We start from the raw sequence: 21128 nt of genomic DNA, 5'->3' as shown, positions 1-21128 counted from the left end.
CTGCAGCTACTGTACAGGATCGAAATCAGCTGCAGAGAGTTGTAAACTTAGTCAGCTCCATCATGAGTACCATCCTCTGTAATACCCAGGATACCTTCAAGGAGCAATCCCTCATAAAGGTGATGTCCATCATTAAGAACTTCCATCACCCAGGTCATGCCTTGTTCTCATTGTTACCGTCAGGGAGGAGGTACAGGAGCCCGAAGGCATGCATTCCACAATTCTTTCTGTCTACCATCCGATTTCCAAATGGACATTGAACCATGAACACTACCTCACTACTTTTTTATTTCTGTTTTTACACCACTTATTTAACTATTTACTATATATATACACTCACTGTAATTCACAGTTTCACAGATTTTTTTTCTATTATAATGTATTTTATTGTACTGCTGCTGCAAAGACAACAAATTTCACAACATATGCCGGTGATATTAAACCTGATTCTCATTCTGAAAATTACGGCTCCTTGTATTAACCAATTCCACCCTGGGAAAAAGGTGTGTGTGTGCGTGTGTGTGTTTTACGGGTGGAATCAGCAGATCTTGCTTCATAAGCCGAGGGCTGTGAGCAGGAGATTCTCTAGAAAACAATGCCGCTGAAATCACGGGCCGCTTTCGGGGAAGCGGGCAGGAAAGTAAGTTATACACAGCTATCAGGAAAATAGATTTCCTTTTAAGAAGTCCTAAAGGGCTACCATACTATTGACCTACTTAATTCTCCAGGGCATGTGTTTACACAACAAGACTGATTAGCCCAATGTAAATATAAAGAGCTCTATGTACACAAATGAAAAGGGTGCACACGCCTCTCTCAGCACATGGTTCCACACTGATTCTGTTGAGTCATTCACTGAGCACTGACGTGACATTATTGGGGCAGGGTGACTTGTAATCTGACGGGATCAAAGAACGCACTGGCACTTCAAAGTGCTGACTGTGCATTATGAGCGAAAGAGAGAATCTCTTTAAGTACGTCAAACAATTGACCTGCTATTGAGGAATGGAGTTTACCCGCATCGCTCCTTCAATTGCTTCCATGCTGTCTGTACACTGGGGTCACAGGAACCAGAGTAGTCCATTCAACCTTCAGAGTTCGGAGTTTGGAGTAAATTTTCAGAATCAGGTTTAATATCACTGGAACGTGTTGCAAAATTTGTTAACTTGAAGGCAGCAGTTCAATGCAATACATATATAGCAAAAAAACGAATTATACTAAATTATATATATACATATAAAATAGTTAAATAATTAGTGCAAAAACAGAAATAAAAAACAGCAGTGAGGTAGTGTTCAATGGGTTCAATGTCTATTTAGATATAGTGCAGAATAGGCCCTTCCAGTGTTCTGAGCTGTGCCACCCAGCTATCCCCTGATTTCAGCAACACACACAGAATGCTGGTGGAACGCAGCAGGCCAGGCAGCATCTATAGGGAGAAGCACTGTCAACGTTTCGAGCCGAGACCCTCCGTCAGGACTAACTGAAAGGACCTCGTGTATCCCCTGATTTCACTGAATTACAGGACAATTTACAATGACCAATCATCCTATCAACCAGTACGTCTTTGGATTGTGGGAGGAAACTGGAGCATCCGGAGGAAACTCACATGGTCACGGGGAGAACGTATAAGCTCCTTACAGGCAGCAGCGGGAATCGAACCTGGTCGACTGTACGGTAAAACGTTGAGCTAATCACTACACTACCTTGTTGCCCCAAATTTATTAACAAAGTACATATATGTCACCATACACTGTTCTGAGATCTGATTTCTTATAGGCATTTACAAGGAAATGAAGGAATAGAATAGAGACAATGTGAGTCGCATTCTGAAGCCTGTTGGTGTCATTGAATATCACAGCATGGAAACAGGCCCTTTGGCCCAACTTGTCTCTGCTTGGATGGTAAATCAGTTATTATTGTCACATGTACCGAGGTACAGTGAAAAACTTTGTTTTGTGTGCCGTCCATACAGATAATTTCATCACATCAGTGCATTGAGGGAAAAGTGTTAACAGAATACAGAATAAAGTGTTACAGTTACTGTCGATCTTCAGGCCTTGTCAGTCAGGGATTTGCATTGATATTTAATTTATATGTGGAGATACTGTGTGGAATAGGCCCGTCTGCCCCTTCGAGCCGCACCGCCCAGCTAGCAACCGATTTAATCTTCGCCTAATTGCAGGACAATTTACAATGACTAGTTAACCTATCAACTGGTCCGCCTTTGGACTGTGGGAGGAAACTGGAGCACTCAGAGGAAACCCACGGGCTTCACAGAGAGGAACGCACAAATCCTTACAGGCAGCGGCAGGAATTGAACCCCTGTCGCTGGTGCTGTAAAACGTTGTTCCTTGGATTGTAACTATACTGTGTGTGACTATGTTTTTATTTAGAGCTACAGTGCCCTTCCACCCACTGACCCACACCGCCCAGCAACGCACTGATTAAAACCAAGCCTAATCACAGGACAATTTATCAACTGACCAGAATGTCTTTGGATTGTGGGAGGAATGCAGAGCACCCGGAGGAAACCCATGGACACAATGTACAAACTTCCTCACCGAGGATGCCGATGTTGAACTCCAAACTCTGACACCTCGAGCTGTAAAAGCATCGTGCTAACTGCTAAGACTACAGCAGTACCGAAGTGTGTAAGTGTTCTATATTTTGTAGAAGGCCAATGTTTCATTTAGTTGTACACATGAATGACAATAAACTTGAACATTCTTACAGAGGATGATGGAATTAACTCTGAACTTTGATGCCCTGAGCTGTAAACCTGTCACGTTAACTGCTATGCAACCACGGTACCATAGTCTGTACCTTGGCCCCAGAGGAATGGTTTCGTTTAGCTGTGTATGTGTGTATTGTTGAATGACAATAAGCTTGAACTCAAATTTGAAATTAATTAGGGCTGTTTCCTATCTGAAAACTTTATCCCATATCTCCTGCTATAAAAATCTCATCAATGCCAAATTTGAAAACAGTAGACTGAATGTCGATTTCTACTAAAAAAAGTAGAGAGCTAAGTTAGTCTATTGTAATAGTATAACAGAAAGAAACAAGGATTACCTGGCTAAATGTGTACGATTAGAGGGAGTTAAAGCAGAGAACAGAAACAAATTAGCAGCGAATGTAAAAAAAGTAAAATTAGTCAAAGGAAATATTACCCAATTATCAAAAGGTATCTGACTACAAGTCCCTACAAAGGATTGCAAAGACTGTTTAGAGGATCATCAAAACTCGCTTCCACTCATTAGAAATATTTATCAGGAGCAGTTAGCATTGTCAGTGGTCCCTCCCACCTGTCCAACAAGCTCTTTCACCCCCTGCCGTCAGGCAGGAGGCTCCACAACATTATGACATGAACAGTTAGGATGGGAAGCAGCTTCTTCCTCCAGGCCATAAGGCAACTCAACTCCTGCCACCACCATCGCGTATGAAGCGCACATAGGTTCTCTTTTTATACTTGTATTGCACGTGCGCATTATTATTTGTTAATTTATTTGTGGTAATATTACTTTGTGTTGTGTTTGAGTCATATGCACTGTGTTGTGCACCTGGGTCTTGAGGAACATTGTTTCGTTTGGGGGTATACAGTTGAATGACAATAAACTGAACTTGAACTTGAAATTAGCAAATTAATAGAGACATCAAATGCTGGATTCTGGAGCAAAAAAAAATTAAGAGGTGGCACACGAGTGTTGTGCTGTTACAGTGCCAGTGACCCAGTTTCAATTGTGTTGCTTCCTATAAGGAGTTTGTACATTCTCCTTGTGACCACATGTATTTCCTTAAGGTGCTCCAGTTTCCTCCCAGTCACATGGGTGTCGTTGGGCCAGAAGGTCTTGTTGTGTATTTAATATTTCAGATATATTTGAGTAATATTGGTTGATTAAGCTGTCTTGTTTCATTAAATAATTAATTATGGGTTATATATAAAAATACGTTAATTGTATATGTATTCACACTACCATGTGATATGTGCGCACATCGCTTAAAGTGAAGGTGAAGTTACACCCATAATTCAGACTCCCATGTCTTCTTTGAATTAGTTTAATGTTTTAAAGTTACCAACATATTCGTGCTGTATGTCTAAATTAAAATAATCTGTGGAGGAATTCATCAGGGTGAGCATTAGTTTTATTTCCCAATGCAGTGTTTGTAAACTCCACTGGCTCCATCACGGGCACTAACGTCCCCAGAATCGAGGACATTTTCAAAAGGTGATGCCTCAAAAAGGCAGTATCCATCATTGAGATCATAAGAGATCTCAACCAGGTGAGATCTCAGACAATCTCACCTGGTCCAGGAACACCACTGGGATTGTGAAACGAGCCCAGCAGAGATTGAACTTTCTGAGGAAGCTTAAACAAGCATCACTCCCCACTAACATCTTAACTACATTCTACAGAGGCGTGGTTGAGAGTGTGCTGACCTTTTGCATCACAACCTGGTACTCCAGCTTCAGTGCTGCCGACAAAAAAGCATTGCAGAGGGTGGTTAGGGGAGCAGAGAAGGTTATTGGTGTCTCCCTACCTTCTGTCCAAGACCTCTTTCAGAGTCGATGCCTCCAGAAGACACGGCACATCATTAAAGACCCCTCACACCCTCTCCATGAACTGTTTGCTCTTCTGCCATGTAAATGTAACAGGAGCATCAAAACTAAAACCACAAGGCTACTAAACAGCTTCCTCCCACAGGCAGTCAGACTGCTAAATAGCTGCTCTACCTGACTTTGCTTTGGACACTTTTAACTTGCACTGGACTCTTATAACTTGTTTTTAACTGACATGTGGTTGTTGTGTTTTACTATTTATTGTTATGTTTATTATTTAGTGTTTGCATTTGTTATGTTATGATTGCACTGCTCCTGGGAAACGCTGTCTCATTCTGCCCTGCAGAGCTGATGTACAGTTAGAATGACAATAAAGTTTTGAATCTTTTTTTTGAATCTTGAAGAACATATGAAATAGGAGCAGGAGTAGGCCATCTGGCCTGTCTAGCCTGCTCTACTATTTAATAAGATCATGGCTGATCTGAACGTGGAGTCATCTTCACCTATCTGCCTTTTCTCATAACCCTTAATTACCCTACTATGCAAAAATCTATCCAACCTTGTCTTAAATATATTTACTGAGGTAGCCTCCACTGCTTCACTGGGCAGAGAATTCCTCAGATTCACCACTCTTTGGGAAAAACAGTTCCTCCTCATCTCCATCCTAAATTTACTTCCCCGAATCTTGAGGCTATGCCCCCTGGTTCTAGTCTCAACTACCAGTGGAAACAACTTTCATGCCTCTATCTCATCTATCCCTTTCATAATTTTATAAGTTTCTATAAGATCTCCTCTCATTCTTCTGGATTCCAGCGAGTACAGTCCCAGGCGACTCAATCTCTCCTCACAGTCTAACCCACTCATCTCTGGAATCAACCAGGTGAACCTCCTCTGCAACACTTCCAAAACCAGTATATTATTCCTTCAGTAAGGAGACCAGACTGCACATAGTTGATGCAGCCACACCTGTATCCTGTACAGTTGCAGCATACTCTCCCTGCTCTTAAATTCAATCCCTCTAGCAATGAAGGCCAACATTCCATTTGCCTTCTAGATAGCCTGCTGCACCTACAAACCAAGCTTTAAAGGTCCCCATCACCCAGGATATGCCCTCTTCTCATTGCTACCATCAGGGAGTTGGTATAGGACCCAGAAAATACCCACTAAATATTTTAGGAACTGCTTCTTCCACTCCACCATCAGATTTCTGAATTGTCTGTGAACCTATGAACACTTCATTGTCATTCCTTATGTTTTAAACTAAATATTTTATCATTTATAATACTTCTATGTCTTTGCATGATAGTGCTGTCCCCAAACAAGAAATGTCATGTTTTGTAAGTTAGTGATAAGAAGTCTGATTCTGATTACAATCATGCTGTTACTTGTGGGAGCTTTTGCTGTGTGGAAAACGTTCCTCTCCAATAGGACAGGATTAAGAATCAACTTTAACCACCATGTAAGTTTCCAAGTATTAGGAACTTGCTGTAGTGTGTTAGAGTGACATGCAACTAAAAAAAACAACACTGAACAATGTTAAAGAATAAGGAATGATATGAAAATAAAATTAGAAGTATGAGTATGGAATAAAATGGGCATAAATACAGAAATGTTTGCATGTATTTACAATACCCTACCATCAAACGCATCTTGACCTCCCCCTACTCTGCTTTCCACACAGATTGCTCCCTCTGTAATTCCCTTGTCCATTCACCTCCTCCCTCACCTCCATTCAGTGTTCCTGACAGTCCTTCACCTGCCAGTCTGCTGGGGTTGCCTGTTGTGTCTGGTGATCCCGATGCGGCCTCCTCTGGATCGGTGACTCCCGACGTAAATCAGGAGGGTCGCTTTGTTGTGCACCTTCACTTCATCCACAAAAAGCGAATGTCCCGATGGCCCAACAACTTAATTCCTATCCCCATTCCTATACCAACATGTCAGGTCACAGCCTACTCTTCCGCCACAATGAGGCCTCTCTCAGGTTGGAGGAGCAACACCTCATATTCCATTCAGGTAGCCTCCAACACCACGAATATTGATTTCTCCTTCTGGTAATATTTTTCTTCCCTTCTATTTCCCACTCTGGCCTCTTAGCTCTTCCCCTCAGCTGCCTGTCACCTCCCCCTCGTGCCCTTCCTCTTTCCCTTTTCCACCTGGCCACTCTCCTCTCCTGTCATATTCCTTCTTCTCCAATCTTCCGCCTTTTCCACCTATCACTTACCAGCTTCTCACTTCATCTGCCCTCCCTGCACCGACCTGGCTTCATCTATTACCTCCCAACTTGTCCACCTTCTCCTCCATTTTCCTTCTTATCCAGGCTTTTTCCCCCTTCCTTTTCCATTCCTGACAGAGAGTCTCAGCTCTAAAGTCAACTGTCTATTCACTCCCAGTGATGCTGCCTGACCTGCTGAGTTCCTCCAGCATTTTGTGTGTGTTACTGACTATTCACAATGTATGAAAGGTGGGTTACAGTGTTTACAGTGCAGTACAGTGGCTGAGGTCATAGATAGAAGGAGGCAGGAGGCTAACTAGAATAGTTGGTCAGATTAACAGTCTAGAGGAAGAAATGTTTAAATGTGAGGGACAGCAAAGCTGATTAAACAAAAGAGTATTGGATGTAAAAGTTTGAAATATCAAACTGTGGTGTGGGGAGCTCTTCGAATGCAAGTCCTCTGCTTGCTCAGAACTTACTGTTTGCAGCCCTGGTCTCCCAGGTAAGTATCTGCAAAGCCTCTGAAAGAAACCTGTTTCCAGTAACTGTTAGAGCTACTTTATTGAAAAATAAAAAGTTTATGTCAATAAGGATTTTACTGGAGTTGGGATGTTATGTTATGTTGGGATGTTATTCTAACTGGTATGGAGGGGCCACTGCATAGGATCAGAAAAATCCACAGGAAGTTGTAAATTCAGCCAGTTCCATTATGGGCACTAATCTTCCCACCTTCAAGAACACCTTCAAAAGGTGATGCTTCAAACAGTCATCACCCATCAGGAATGACCACCCCACCCCCCAATCACTCAACACATGTCCTCTTCTCTTTGCTACCTTCGAGGAGGAGGTACAGGAGCCAGAAGACCTACACTCAAAGTTTCATTAACAGCTTCTTCCCCTCTGCCAGCAGATTTCTGGAACAGTAATGTACACTTCATCGGAATTTTTTTCCATTTCTTTTTTCACAACTTATTTAATTTATTTTTATTTATCTATCCATCTTATTGTAATTTATAGTTTCTATTATTACCTATTGCAATGTACTGCTGCGGCAAAACCACAAATTTCACAACATATCCCAGTGATATTAAACCTGAATCTTATTCTGAAATTCTGTAAGACATTAGTGATGCCAAATTTGGAGAATTGTGAGCAGTTCTGGTCACTTATCTACAGGAAAGATAACTACAAGATTAAAAGAGTGCAGAGAAATTTTACAAGGACATTGCCGGGACTTGAGGACCTGAGTTACAGAGAAAGGTTGAATAGGTTAGGACTTTAGTCCCTGGAGTCTAGGAGAATGTGGGGAGATTTGAAATGGTGGCTGTCGATCATGTCCGATGACAACAGGAAACCTGTGTGGGAGAGTTTTAAAGTGGAAAAGCCATTGTACTGGGGCAGTTCCACTCTCTCGATTTCAGAAGTCTAGGTCCAGTCGTACAAACAGAGATATACAAAATTATGAGGGTTATGGGTAGGGCAAATGCAAGCAGGGTTATTCCGCTGAAGTTGAGTGAGGCTAGAGCGAATGGTCATAGGTTAATTGTGACGGGTAAAATATTTAAATGGTTCCCTTTATAACTGATCTACAGTCAGAGGCTAGAATGAGTGTGGAACAAGCTACCAGCGGAAGTGATGGGTGCAGGTTCAATTTTAGCCTTTAAGAAACGTTTGGATAAGTACATGAACTCAAAAGGTACGGAGGATTATGTTCCAGGTGCAGATCGGTGGGGCTAGGCTGAATAATAGTTCAGCATGGACTAGATGGGCTGAAGGGCCAGTTTAGTGCTGTAGTGCTCTATGATTGTATGACTATGACTCAATAAAGAAACAGTTACAAATGTGGATGAGATTTGAAAGGACAGGCGTTTACGGGTAAATGATAAATCTACCTTTAATGTTCTGCCAACACAGAGATAGCATCTTATCAAAGAAATGGTTCTCTGCTTGAGGCTGTGGTGATAAAACTCCCCACCATGCATTCAATAGATTGCGTATTGAGTTACCTTAGATTGCACTAATGTGAGAGAAAAAGACATTGTAATGCCTCTAGGAGAGCTTGTCCAAAAAGAGATTTTGAGTGAGCTAAGGTTTTTTTCCTTGGATCGAAGGAGGATGAGAGGTGACTTGACACGAGGTGTACAAGATGATAAGACACAGAGAATATTAGACACCTTTTTCTAGGCAGGAATGGCTAATAAAGAGCCATATTTTAAAGTGTTGTTATAAGGTATGGGTGGGATTTCAGAGGTAGTTTTTGTAACACGGAGCGTGTTGGATGAATAGAATGTGCTATCTTCTGTCAACCGGCCAGGTTTGGATGTTAGTATGTAAGTGGCTTGCATCTTACACAGGCTCACAGGGTGGGTAGAAAACCATGCCAAGCAGACCATTGATCCAATTTGCCAGTCATAACCTCGCCTCTTGACCTTCAGTCACTCACCAACTCTGCAAATCAACAAAAGTTTGATGCTTGCTTGAGTTGGTGCATCTTTAGGAAGAATGTTATGCTGAAGGCTGATACAATAGGTACATGGATGAAAATGAAATGGAGGAGTATGTGTGAAGGAAGGGTTAGACTGATCTTGGAAGAGATTAAAAGGTCAGCACAACATCCTGGGCCGAAGAGCTTGAACTGTGCTGTAGTGTTCTAAGCAACTTGATCTATATCCCAATGTACCCAAGCACGTTGAGTCCTGGTGAGGGTCTGGGCGAGTACTATTGACTCCTCATTCCTCTGTGGAGGTGCAGACCTGAACTGCTGAGTCCCTCCAGCATTTTGTGCATGTTTCTGCAGATGGAACCAGCTCTCTGGGCAAAGCAGCGGCATGGATGAGTTGGGCCATAGGGCCTGTTTCTGTGCTGTGTGACGCGGTAACTCTACAGCACAAGAACAGGCCCTTCGGCCCAATAACTCCGAGAAGAACGCCCAGGAGGGACAAGAATCAACAGGTGGAGAAGACCACAGGAAGAGTGCCTATCATGAGGTGGTGACTTTTACCATGGGTATTATTCACAAGATATAGGGGCAGAATTAGGCCATTTGGCCCATTGAGTCTGCTTCACCATATCAGTATGGCTGATCCACTTCCCTCTCAGCCCCAATCTCCTATGATACCATGAGATACAAGGGGCTATTGTCTGACTTAACTGCCAATGATGAGAAGTATGGAGACATCTGCCTGCTGACAAGATGCTTTCATAAACTGCTACCTGTGGTAGCTGCAGTAGTAATCTCGGATCAGGACAGGGGCTGACTGCTGGTACACTGCCAGTGATGCTCCAGACATGGTATTCCTTCCAGGCTGGAGATGGAGATCTTTGAAAGATCTCACACTTGCCCTATTTAAGAGAGAAGATAGAGGTTCTCCACTCAAAGTGAACCAGCAACATTTGGGCGGCACATTAGCGTAGTGGTTAGTGTAATGCTATTACAACACCAGTGGTGTTGGGACACTCTCCCTGTGACCACACGGGTTTCCCCTAGGTGCTTGGGTTTCCTCCATGTTCCAAAGATGTACAGGTTAGTAGGTTAATTGGTTACAAGGGTGTAATTGGGCAGCAGAGGCTCATTGGGCTGGAAGGGCCTGTTATCGTGCTGTATCTCCAAATAAAATAATATTTCATTTTCTCCTGAAACCCGCGGGAACGCAAGGAGAATGAGCATTGACCTCTCTGCAATCCAAATACTTGCTGGTCTTACTCAAAGCACTGGAGGAGCTCATCAAGACAGCTGTCATCCTGAAACGTCGGCTGTCTATTTTGTTCCATGGGTTCTGCCTGACACACCAGGTTCCTCAACGCTCTTCAGCCCACGACGTTGAGCTGACCCACAGTGCTGTGCAGAAGTCTGAGACACATATACATAGCTGGGGTGCCTAAGACTTTTACACATGACTGCACTTGTCAACGCGGAACAGAGAGCAAGTCTGCAAATCTGGCGGGAACAAAGGATGTTGGGAATGGTGAGGGTGGAGTGCCACGGGAGGGGTGTGGGACAGGTGGCAAAGGAGAAGTGCTGGAGTGAGCAGAAACACCCAGCCCTGAGACACCAGGCAAAGTTCCACACAACTGGTTTATTGATCATTACAGAAAGTCTCCCAGTCAGGGATCGACAGAGTCTGATTTTGCATTTCCCACTCCCATTCTTCATCTTACCTCCCCAGCATGCTCACTGTGCTTTTGACACCCTCACTCAATTGTACCCACTATTGTCCAAACTAAGCATCAGCAGAGATATAACTGAGGTGGATTAAGATGATCAAAGGAGGTGCAAGAAAAGGATAAACTGGCTAAACTGAGAAGAAGGCAGCAGAACTTGAAGAATAGAGCAGAGAGTGTAAATTGGGAAGTTAAACTGGGTTTCGGACATAAAACAGTACATCATATCAAAGGCTCTTCAGCCCACTTCAACCTACTCTAAGATCATTGTGGTCCTTCCCTCCCACACAGCCCTCCAATTTTCTTTCATCCCTGTGCCTGTCTAAGAGTCTCCTAAATGTCCCTAATGTATCTGCCTCTACTGCCACCCGTGACAGCACATTCCACACACCCACCACCCTCTGAGTAAAAAAGCTGTTTCTGGCATTCCCCACTATACTTTCCTCCAAAGTGCTGCCCTCTTGTACTGGCCATTTCCACCCTGAGACAAAGTGTTTGGCTGTTAACTCAATCGATGGCTGTTAACTTGATAACCTGCTTGTCTTTGGACAATGTGCCCATGTGGTCACAGGGAGAATGCACAAACTGCTTACAGACAGCGACAGGAATTGAACCTGGGTCGCATGGCGCTGAATAGCATTACGTTAACCACCATACCTCTATCAAATCAGCTTCTCTGTCGCTTCCTGAAGAACTGATCTGTACTGAGCGTGTGTATTATTAAGGTCCTTCTGGAATTCACTGCTGAGTATTTTCCTGAGATCCATTAGTTCCTCTTAATGTTGCGCTACATCAAGAAATTGCTTGATTTCACCCTACCAAGATTTGTTTACTTTACAAATGGCTATAAGTCCATAAGACCATAAGACATAGGAGCATACTTGGGCCATTCAGCCCATCAAGTCTGCTCCACCATTCTATCATGTCTGATTTATTTTCCCTCTCAGTCTTACGGTGTGTATAAAATTCTAGCCTATTTCTCCCCATTCCCAACCCACATTCTTCAGGCAGTCACCTTTGCATTTTATCATCTTTTCAGTATTGTCTATGTCTAAACATCTAAGTGTGGACGTGGAGATGATGCTTCTCATAGTGGGAGAATCCAAGACCACAGGGCACAGCCTCAGAATACAAGGGCATCCCTTTCAAGTCAAGTCAAATCAAGTCAAGTCACTTTCTAATTGTCATTTTGACCATAACTGCTGGTACAGTACACAGTAAAAATGAGACAATGTTTCTTCAGGACCATGGTGTTACATGACACAGTACAAAAACTAGACTGGACTACATAAAAAACAACACAGAAAAAATCTACACTAGACTACAGACCTACCCAGGACTGCACAAAGTGCACAAAACAGTGCAGGCATTACAATAAATAATAAACAAGACAATAGGGCAGTAAAGTGTCAGTCCAGGCTCTGGATATTGAGGAGTCTGATAGCTTGGGGGAAGAAACTGTTACACTTAGACCAGAGATGAGGAGGAATTTCTATAGCCAGAAAGCAGGGAACCTGTGGAATTCATTGCCACAGACGGCTGTGGAGGTCAAGTCATTGGGTATATTTAAAGTGGAGGTTGATAGGTTCTTGATTAGTCAGGACATCAAAGGTTATGGGGAGAAGGCAGGAGAAATGGGTGGAGAGAGATAATAAATCAGCCAGAATGGAATAGCAAGGCAGACTCGATGGCCTAATTCTATTCTTATGTATTATGGTCCTATGCTCTATGTCTATGTTATGTTAGGTATAGGTGATGATCCACATCAGGCATACATTAATGGGATGGTGGAAAGGTATGAGGGGATGGAGGACTCTCCCTCCTACCCATACAGTTCCATCTTTCAAGCCACACACAGCAAGACGTTTACCGTATTTTCCACCATCCTCCCCGTTGGCGTTAACCTTCTTGCCCAGCACCTGGACGTGCTTGCCGCTGGTCCGGCTGTAGAGCTGGTAAATTCGGATTTGCTTCCGGCTCAGGTCGTCCGAGTGCCTGGTGTGGTTCTCCACATAGGTCCGGAAGTGTGCTGTGGTCTGCCTGGAGCCCTGTTAACTCAACAAAGAGAGCACGGACAAGGGTAAGGAGCTGACTGTGACAGGGTGGGGACAATAAGGGACAGAAAGACTAAATGATAGTCAGATTGCAAGTAAGATAGGGTTTCCATTGCTTATTATATTAGGTCATAGTATTTTTAAACAAAGTACTTTTAAAGTGAAGCCACTGTTGTGCACATCATTTCCCTACCCACACTATACTTTCCCTTTAGCTTGTCTTGAACCCAAAACATTTCTCTCCATAGATGCTGCCTGACCCGCTGAGTTCCTCCAGCATCTTGCCTGGTGGGGAAGGGAGCGGGGGTGGGGGGGGTGTGTGGTGAACTATGTGCCTGTCGGGACACGCCCCTGCTGACTGCTCCTGTGGCTCCTCCCACAGGCCCCTGTATAAAGGAGACCTGCGGCCTGAAGCTCGGCCTCAGTCTCCAAGACCTTGTATGATAGACACTCACTCCTGGTTCCTTCTTCCAGTCAATAAAAGCCGATATCTCGCCTACGTCTCAGTGTGAGTTATTGATGGTGCATCAGTGGGGTCAGTGTTTTTGCTGGAGCAATGGGGGAAGGGGAGGAGGGCTTTGGGATTCTGATATTTCTGTCATTCATTCTTTGTTTTTCTTTTCTGTTTCATGGATGTCTGCGAAGGATAAGAATTTCAGGTTGTGTACTGATAACATCCTCTGATATTAAATGGAACCATTGATTTCAGATTCAGATTCAGTTTATTGTCATTTAAAAGCCACAAATGCAATGCAGATAAAAAATGAGACAATGTTCCTCCAGAATGATATCACAAAAACACACGACAAAACAGACTACACCAGAAAATCCACATAAAGTTTGGCAATCCTCAAATCCAGAGTCCGGAGAGGCTGCTGCGTATTAATATTGCGCTACCGTCTTAGCGCGTTCCCCGGAAATGAGCTCCAATCCCACCAGACAAAACAAGACCAAAAACTAAAGCTACAAGATGTGTACAAAACCACATATTTACAACATATAGTTACAACAGTGCAAACAATAGCATAATTGATAAAAAAAAAACAGACCATGGGCACAGTAAAATTTGATACAGATTTGCTCTGTATCCTCCATTCTATTTCACATTTTACTACATTACAATACGACCATTGGGTATCAACAAAGATGAGCTTTTTCATCACATTTACATCAAAACATGCAATGGAATTCATCATTTTAAATCAATGACTGACAGTCCACGGGTTGTTCTGGGGCAGCCGCAAATATCACCTTGCCTCCGGTACCAACACACGCTCAATGGCCACTTTATTAGCTACACCCGTACACCTGCTCATTAATGCAAATATTTAATCAGCCAATCATGTGGCAACAACTCAATGCATAAAAGCATGCAGCCATGGTCAAGAGATTCAGTTGTTGTTCAGACCTAACATCAGAAAGGGGAAGAAATGTGACCTAAGTGATTTTGGCCATTGAATTATTATTAGTGCTAGCTTGAGTGGTTTCAGTATCTCAGAAACTGCTGATCTCCTGGGACTTTCATGCACAATAGTCTCTGGAGTTTACAGAGAATGGGACAAAGAACCAAAAAACATTCAGTGGGTGAAAACATTTTGTTAATGAGAGTGATCAGAAGAGAATGGCCAGACTGGTTCAAGCTGACAGGAATGTGACAGTAACTCAAATATCCATGTGTTTCAACAGTAAATCTGAACTTTGAATAGCTACACTATTGCACTGTCCTTACACTACCATCAAAGGTGTGCAGTAAGATCAAGGAGCTACAAGTGAGATTTCAGAGCATATGTTTTTAAAGAAAAATAATGCAAGAAAGAATTTTCAAGTTTCTGAAGAGAACTTCAAGAATTATTTCTCTTCCCATGATAGGCAGAATGATCTGGAAGGCCTCATCAAGTGCTGTAGCCATTCAGATATTGAGGGAATGCTTGGCAGGTTAATGGAAAAGGTGTAAGTGTCATAGCTAAATGACTAAACCAATGGTTGCTGGAGGCTTTTATTACAGTTGTCATCTACCCTGCCTTGGTGTCAGGAAGTTATGGTCTAGCTGGCCTACATAGTTCCTTGTACCACACCATGACTTCTGGGTTACCTCACCTGTACTTTGAGCGACAGGGTTTTAGTTCTGCTCTTTACCCCATTGAAATCGGGTGCGGTCATACGCTTGCTGAACTAACACTTCTGTGAGAACAATGATCAAATTATAGTCATAGAACAGTTCTGTACAGATACAGGCCCTTTGGCCCAACCAGTCCATGCTGACCATTCTACCCACCCAGCTAGTCCCAACTTCTTTAGTTCCATATCCCTCTAAGTCCCGTCCCTCCATGTACCTGTCCAAGTGCTTCTAAAATGAAACTACTATACCTGTCTCAACCTCTTCCTCTGGCAGCTCGTTCCATATACTTGTTACTCTCTGCATGAAGAAGTCTTTTTTAAATCTTCCCCTTGCACCTTCAACCTGTGTCCCTAGTTTTGGACTCCCTCTACCATTTAGAACTCCACTCCCCTATGTCACCTTTGGTGACCCCCCCTTCGAGAGCTATTAAAGAATCTTAAAGTTGGACTTGCTAATCTAGTCAATAGAATCATAGAAAAATACTGCATAGAAACAGGCCCTTCATTCAATCTAGACCACACCAAACCATTTTACCTGCCTACTCCCATTGACTTGCAATGGGACCACAGCCCTCCATAACTCTAGCACCTATCTAAACTTTGCTCAAATGTTGAAATCAATCTTGCATGCACCACTTGTGCTGGCAGCTCATTCCACACTCTCACCACTCTTTGTTTCCCCTCATGTTCCCTTTAAACTTCTCACCTTTCACCCTTAACTCATGACCTCTAGTTTTAATCCCACACAAATTCAGTGGAAAAAGCCTGCTCTCATTTACCCTATCTATACTCTGCAAAATTTTTATACCTCTATCGAATCTCTTCTCAACCTTATACATTCTAAAGAATAAAGTCCTAACCTATTCAATCTTTCCTTATAACTCGGGTCCTCCAGTCTCAGCAACATCCTTGTAAATTTTCTCTATATTCTTTCAATCTTATTTACATCTTTCCTGTAGATAGACGACCAAAATTGCATACAATACTCCTAAATACTGTCTTATACAATAATTTATACAACATCTTATACAACTTCAACATAACATCCCATCTCCTGTATGCAATACTTTTATTTATAAATGTCAGTGTGCCAAAAGCTTTCGTTCTGACTCTCTTTGCCTGTGATACCACTTTCAATGAATTATGGACCTGTATTCCAAGACTCCTTTGTTCTACAGCACTCCTCAGTGCCCTACCATTCACTGTGGAAGTCCTACCCTCGTTGGTCCCACTGAACTGTAGCACCTCACACTTGTCTGCATTAAATTCCACCTGCCATTTTTTCAGCCCATTTTTCCTACTGCAATCTCTGACAGTCTCCATTGCTGTCTGCTACGCCCCCAATCTTGATGTTAACTGCAAATTTGTAGATCTTGTTAACTAGATTGTCACCCAGATCATTGATATAGAGGACAAACAACGATGGACTCAGCACCGATCCCTGCAGCACTCCACTAGTCACAGGCCTCCAGTCAGAGAGGCAACCACCTACTACCACTCTCTGGCTTTTCCCACAAAGCCAATATCTAACCTGATTTATTATCTCCCTTAAGTGTCGAGAGACTGACCAACCTCCCATCCAGTGCCTAGATAAATGCCTTGCGAAAGTCCATGTGAACAGTACCACTGCCGTGCTTTCATCAACTTCCCTGGTAAACTTCCTCAAAAAAATTTATAAGATATTTTAGGCAGGACCTACCATGCAGGAAGCCATGCCAACTATCCTTAATCAGCCCGTGTCAATCGAAATACTCATATATCCAGTCCCTTAGAATACCTTCCAATAACTTCCCTCTACTGATGTCACATGCCAGCCTATAATTTCATGGTTTATTTTTACAGCCTTTCTTAATCAGCAGAACAATATTAGCTATCCTCTAATCCTCCGGTATCTCCGCTAGGGTCCCGGCAATTTCTGCACTTGCCTTCCTTAGGGCCTGGGGGAACACCCTGTCATGCCCTGGGGATTTATCCAGCCTGACTTGTCTCAAGCTAGCAAACATCTCCTCCTTTGTAATCTGTACAGGGTCCATGAAGTTGATGCTGCTTCGCCTCACCTCTATGTCTTATTATATTTTATAGTATTTTTATGTATCACATTGCACTGCTGCACAAAACAACAAACGTCACGCCATATGCCAGCGACATTAAACCTGATTCTGAATAAGAAAGCTCTATCTCTATCTGCCTCATTTTGTTTAATTAGGAATTTACAAATCAGCAATATTTGTAAATTTTTTATGAGAAAAGAACCAGTGATCTAATGACCACATTTTTATTAAAAACATAAAATATTTAAAATGCAACACGCCGCAGTGTGAGGGGACAAAGTATTGACAAACCACAATCCCTCCATTCATTGGACAGCACTTTATTCTGTATTTCCCAAGGTAATCAGTAAGACGCTAAGGGATTAAAGGGAATGACAGTAATATTTTTCCAAAGCAATGTCTCCCTAATTCTCCCTGACTCGAGGTCTCAGAGCATTTAGGAAACATCTAATCCTATAAATTTCCAACTCATAGAATGCTGTGGAACATGTGCTGGTAAGTGTGATTAATATGAGTGAGTACAAGTCAGTATGGACACAGTTGACTGAAGGGAGTTTTTCAAAATTCAAAGTTCAAAGTACATTTATTATCAAAGTATGTATACTATATACTGTACCACCTTGAGATTTGTCTCCTTGCAGGCAGCCTCAAAACAAAGAAAACCCATACACCACATTTAAAAAAGACTGTAAGGCACTCAAATGTGTAGGGAAAAAACAAATCATGCAAACAATAAAAGTAAGCAAATAACATTCAAAACTGAAATTCTCAAAAAGTAGGTCCAAGGCCACGAAGCCAGTTATCACTGCAACTGATTCAGGAGCCTCTCAGTTGCAGGCCACAGGCTCAGTTCAGTGCAGAGACAAGTAAACCTTGTAGAGCAACAAACACGGGCCAGTCCCTCTCTTATGGCCCTGACACCCTGACCTTTTCATACAAAATATGCCTTACTAAACTCCTGTTGCTATGGATCCAGAGAGAAATTCGGGTGTGATTACGATTACACAGTCTTCTACATTTTGACTCAGAGATCTATGCTGGTTGGAATTAGGGATTTCTGCTTTGGCTCTTGATGGGGTCACCCACACCAAACAGGTTGAAGGGTAGAGGTTAAACTAAGAGTGGTCGGAGGTTCAGCTCAGGTCTGACAACTCTGACTGGTTAAACAAAATAGTTACGGAAAAGGCAATGAAGATTGCTTCCATGTAGCCAAGGACAGAGATGAGGACCTAAACGGCAGTGGTATAATGAGCAATTAATAACAACAATAACACCACAAGAGCACCTTCACAAGAGAATGGCAGCGATTCAAGAAGGAGGCTTACCACCACCTTCTCAATGTTATTCCCAAATAACTCATCTAATAATACCCAATCTCCTCTGCCTGTACATAGTCCATTTCCTTCCATTCTCTGTACCCAAGAGCCTCTGAAGTACCTCAATCATATCTACCTCCATCACCATCAGCCTTGTCAGAGCGCTCCAGGCACCTACAACTTTGAATATCCCCCCCCCCCCTCATTTTAAATGCATGTCCTACAACATACACATAGCATACAGCACATTACAGGCCCTTAGACCCACAATGTTGTGCCAACTATGTAACCTACTCTAGAAACTGCCAAGAATTGCCCTACTGCATAGCTCTATTTACCTAAAAAGACTCTTAAAAGACCGTATTGTATCCACCTCCACCACCATCGTCAGCAGAACATTCCACACACCCACCACTCCCTGTGAGAAAAACTTACCCCTGACATCCCCTCTGCACCTACTTCCATGCACAGTAAAACTATGCCCCCGCAAGTTATCCATTTCAGCCCTGGGAAAAAGTCTCTGGCTAACCACACAATCAATGCCTCTTATCATCTTATACACCTCTATCAGATCTACTTCTCATCCTCAGTCACTCCAAGGAGAAAAGACCAAGTTCATTCAACCTATTCTCATAAGGCATGCTCCCCAATCCAGGCAACATCCTTGTAAATCTCCTCTGCACCCTTTCTATAGTATCCTTCCTGTGGTGAGGTGACCAGAGCTGAACACAATACTCCAAGTGGGGTCTGACCAAGGTCTTATATAGCTGTAACATTACCTCACGGCTCTTGAACTCAATCCTATGGTTGATGAATGCCAACTCATCACACACCTTCTTAACAACACTGTCAACCCGTGCAGCAGCTTTGAGTGTCCTATAGACATGGACCCCAAGATCTCGCCGATCCTCCACACTGCCAAGAGTCTTACCATTAATACCATATTCTGTCTTCAGATTTGTCCTACGGAAATTAACCACTTCACACTTATCTGGGTTGAACATTTCAGCCTGGTTTTGCATCATGTTGATGAACTGCTGTAACCTCTGACAACTCTCCAGACTATCCACAACACCCCCAACCTTTGTGTTATCAGCAAACTTACTAACCCACCCTTCTACTTCCTCATCCAGGTCATTTATAAAAGTCCTCTTGTATTTTGAACAGGGTAAAAGATACCAGCTTTCTAATCCATTTCTGCTGTTGATAATCTTCATAAAATCTATGAGCTCTCTCCTCAGCCTCTGCCGCTCAAATAAAGCAACCCATGTTTATCCACCCTTCCCTTCTAGCACATGCCCTCAAATCCAGGCAGCATCCCAGTCAACCTCTTTTGCAACCTCTCCAAAGAAAGGTCAAAGGGTTTCGACCTGCCTCCAAACTGATTTCTTTACCTTTCCGTAAATTTCTCCCCCCTCCCTCCTCTCTCACTTTCCTTTCCCTTCTCCGGTTACCTTCTCACTCAATCTCCTCAACTGCCCGTCACCTCTCTCTGGTGCCCTCATCCTTCCCTTTCTCCTGAGGCCACTGTCCTCTTCTGTCGGATTCCTTCTTCAGCATATCATGGTAGTGTAGTGATTAACAGCATGTTTACAGTTCAGACAATTCAATTTATCCCCCCTCATATTTTCCCTTACCTGGCTTCACCTGTTACCTTCTAGCTTGTCTCCTCTCCCTTATCCCCACCTTCTTATTCTGGTGTCTTCCTTTCCGATCCCAACGAAGGGTCTCGGCCTGAAACGTCGACTGTTTATTCTTTTCCATAGATACTGCCTGACCTTCTGAGTTCCGCCAGCGTCCCATGTTGGTTGCTCAAGATTTTTAGCAGCTGCAGAACCTCTTACTTTCTTGAACTCAAGGCCTCAACAAATAAAGACAAATATGATGTGATATATGCCTTCTTAACCACTGTTAATCAATGCGGCCAGTTTCAGGCAGCCATTGACTTGGACCCACGGTCCCTCAGAACATCAGTGATGGTAAGGGTCCTGGCATTAACTGAGTACTTTTTCCTTTATATCCAATCCCCCAATGTGCAGCAACTCACATTTTACCATCTGTAATTTTCCATTCATTCTCTCCTCATTCAAAAGGAGAGAAGGAGTCTGGCCCAGTCAGCCATGCATGTTCATGTCTTGTCTCCATCTGTTCACCACACTTAGAAACCGGCTCACTGTTTATGAACGACACACACAAATGCCAGAGGAACCCAGCAGGTCAGGCAGCATCTACGAAGGGCAATAAAGAGTCAACATTTCAGGCCAAGACCCTTTATCGGCACTGGAAAGGAAGTGAGGGAGAAGCCAGAACAAGAAGTTGGTGGGAGAGGAAGAGATACAAGCTGGCAGGTGACTGGTGAGACCAGGTAAGGGGGAAAGGTGGATGACTGGGGGAGGGTAGATGGAGTGAGCAGCTGGGAGGTGAGAGGTGGAAAAGGACTGAGGAAGAAGGAATATAGTGTGAGAGGATAGTGAACTATGGGGGAAAGGGGAGAGAGAAGGAGAGGCACCAGAGGGAGGTGATAAGCAGGTGGGGAGAAGAAAGTAACACACACAAAATGCTGGTGGAACGCAGCAGGCCAGGCAGTATCTATACGAAGAGTCACAGTCGACGTTTCAGGCTGAGACCCTTCATCAGGAAGGGTCTCGGCCTGAA

General features: G+C 43.2%; 1 protein-coding gene across 1 annotated transcript in view; it reads right to left on the bottom strand.

Annotated features, from left to right (window-relative positions):
• Positions 1 to 21128, bottom strand: part of fgf24 (fibroblast growth factor 24) — a 158089-nt gene that overhangs the window by 32962 nt on the left and 103999 nt on the right. The window contains exon 3 of the mRNA XM_059963491.1: positions 12805 to 12982. Within this exon, the coding sequence (XP_059819474.1) occupies positions 12805 to 12982 (178 nt within the window). The remainder of the gene's footprint in view (positions 1 to 12804; positions 12983 to 21128) is intronic.

The sequence above is a fragment of the Hypanus sabinus genome, chromosome 3 (genome assembly GCF_030144855.1).
Source record: "Hypanus sabinus isolate sHypSab1 chromosome 3, sHypSab1.hap1, whole genome shotgun sequence".
Lineage (NCBI taxonomy): Eukaryota > Metazoa > Chordata > Chondrichthyes > Myliobatiformes > Dasyatidae > Hypanus > Hypanus sabinus.
The sequence above is the reverse complement of the archived record's forward strand: the minus strand, read 5'-3'. Positions and strand labels throughout refer to the sequence as shown.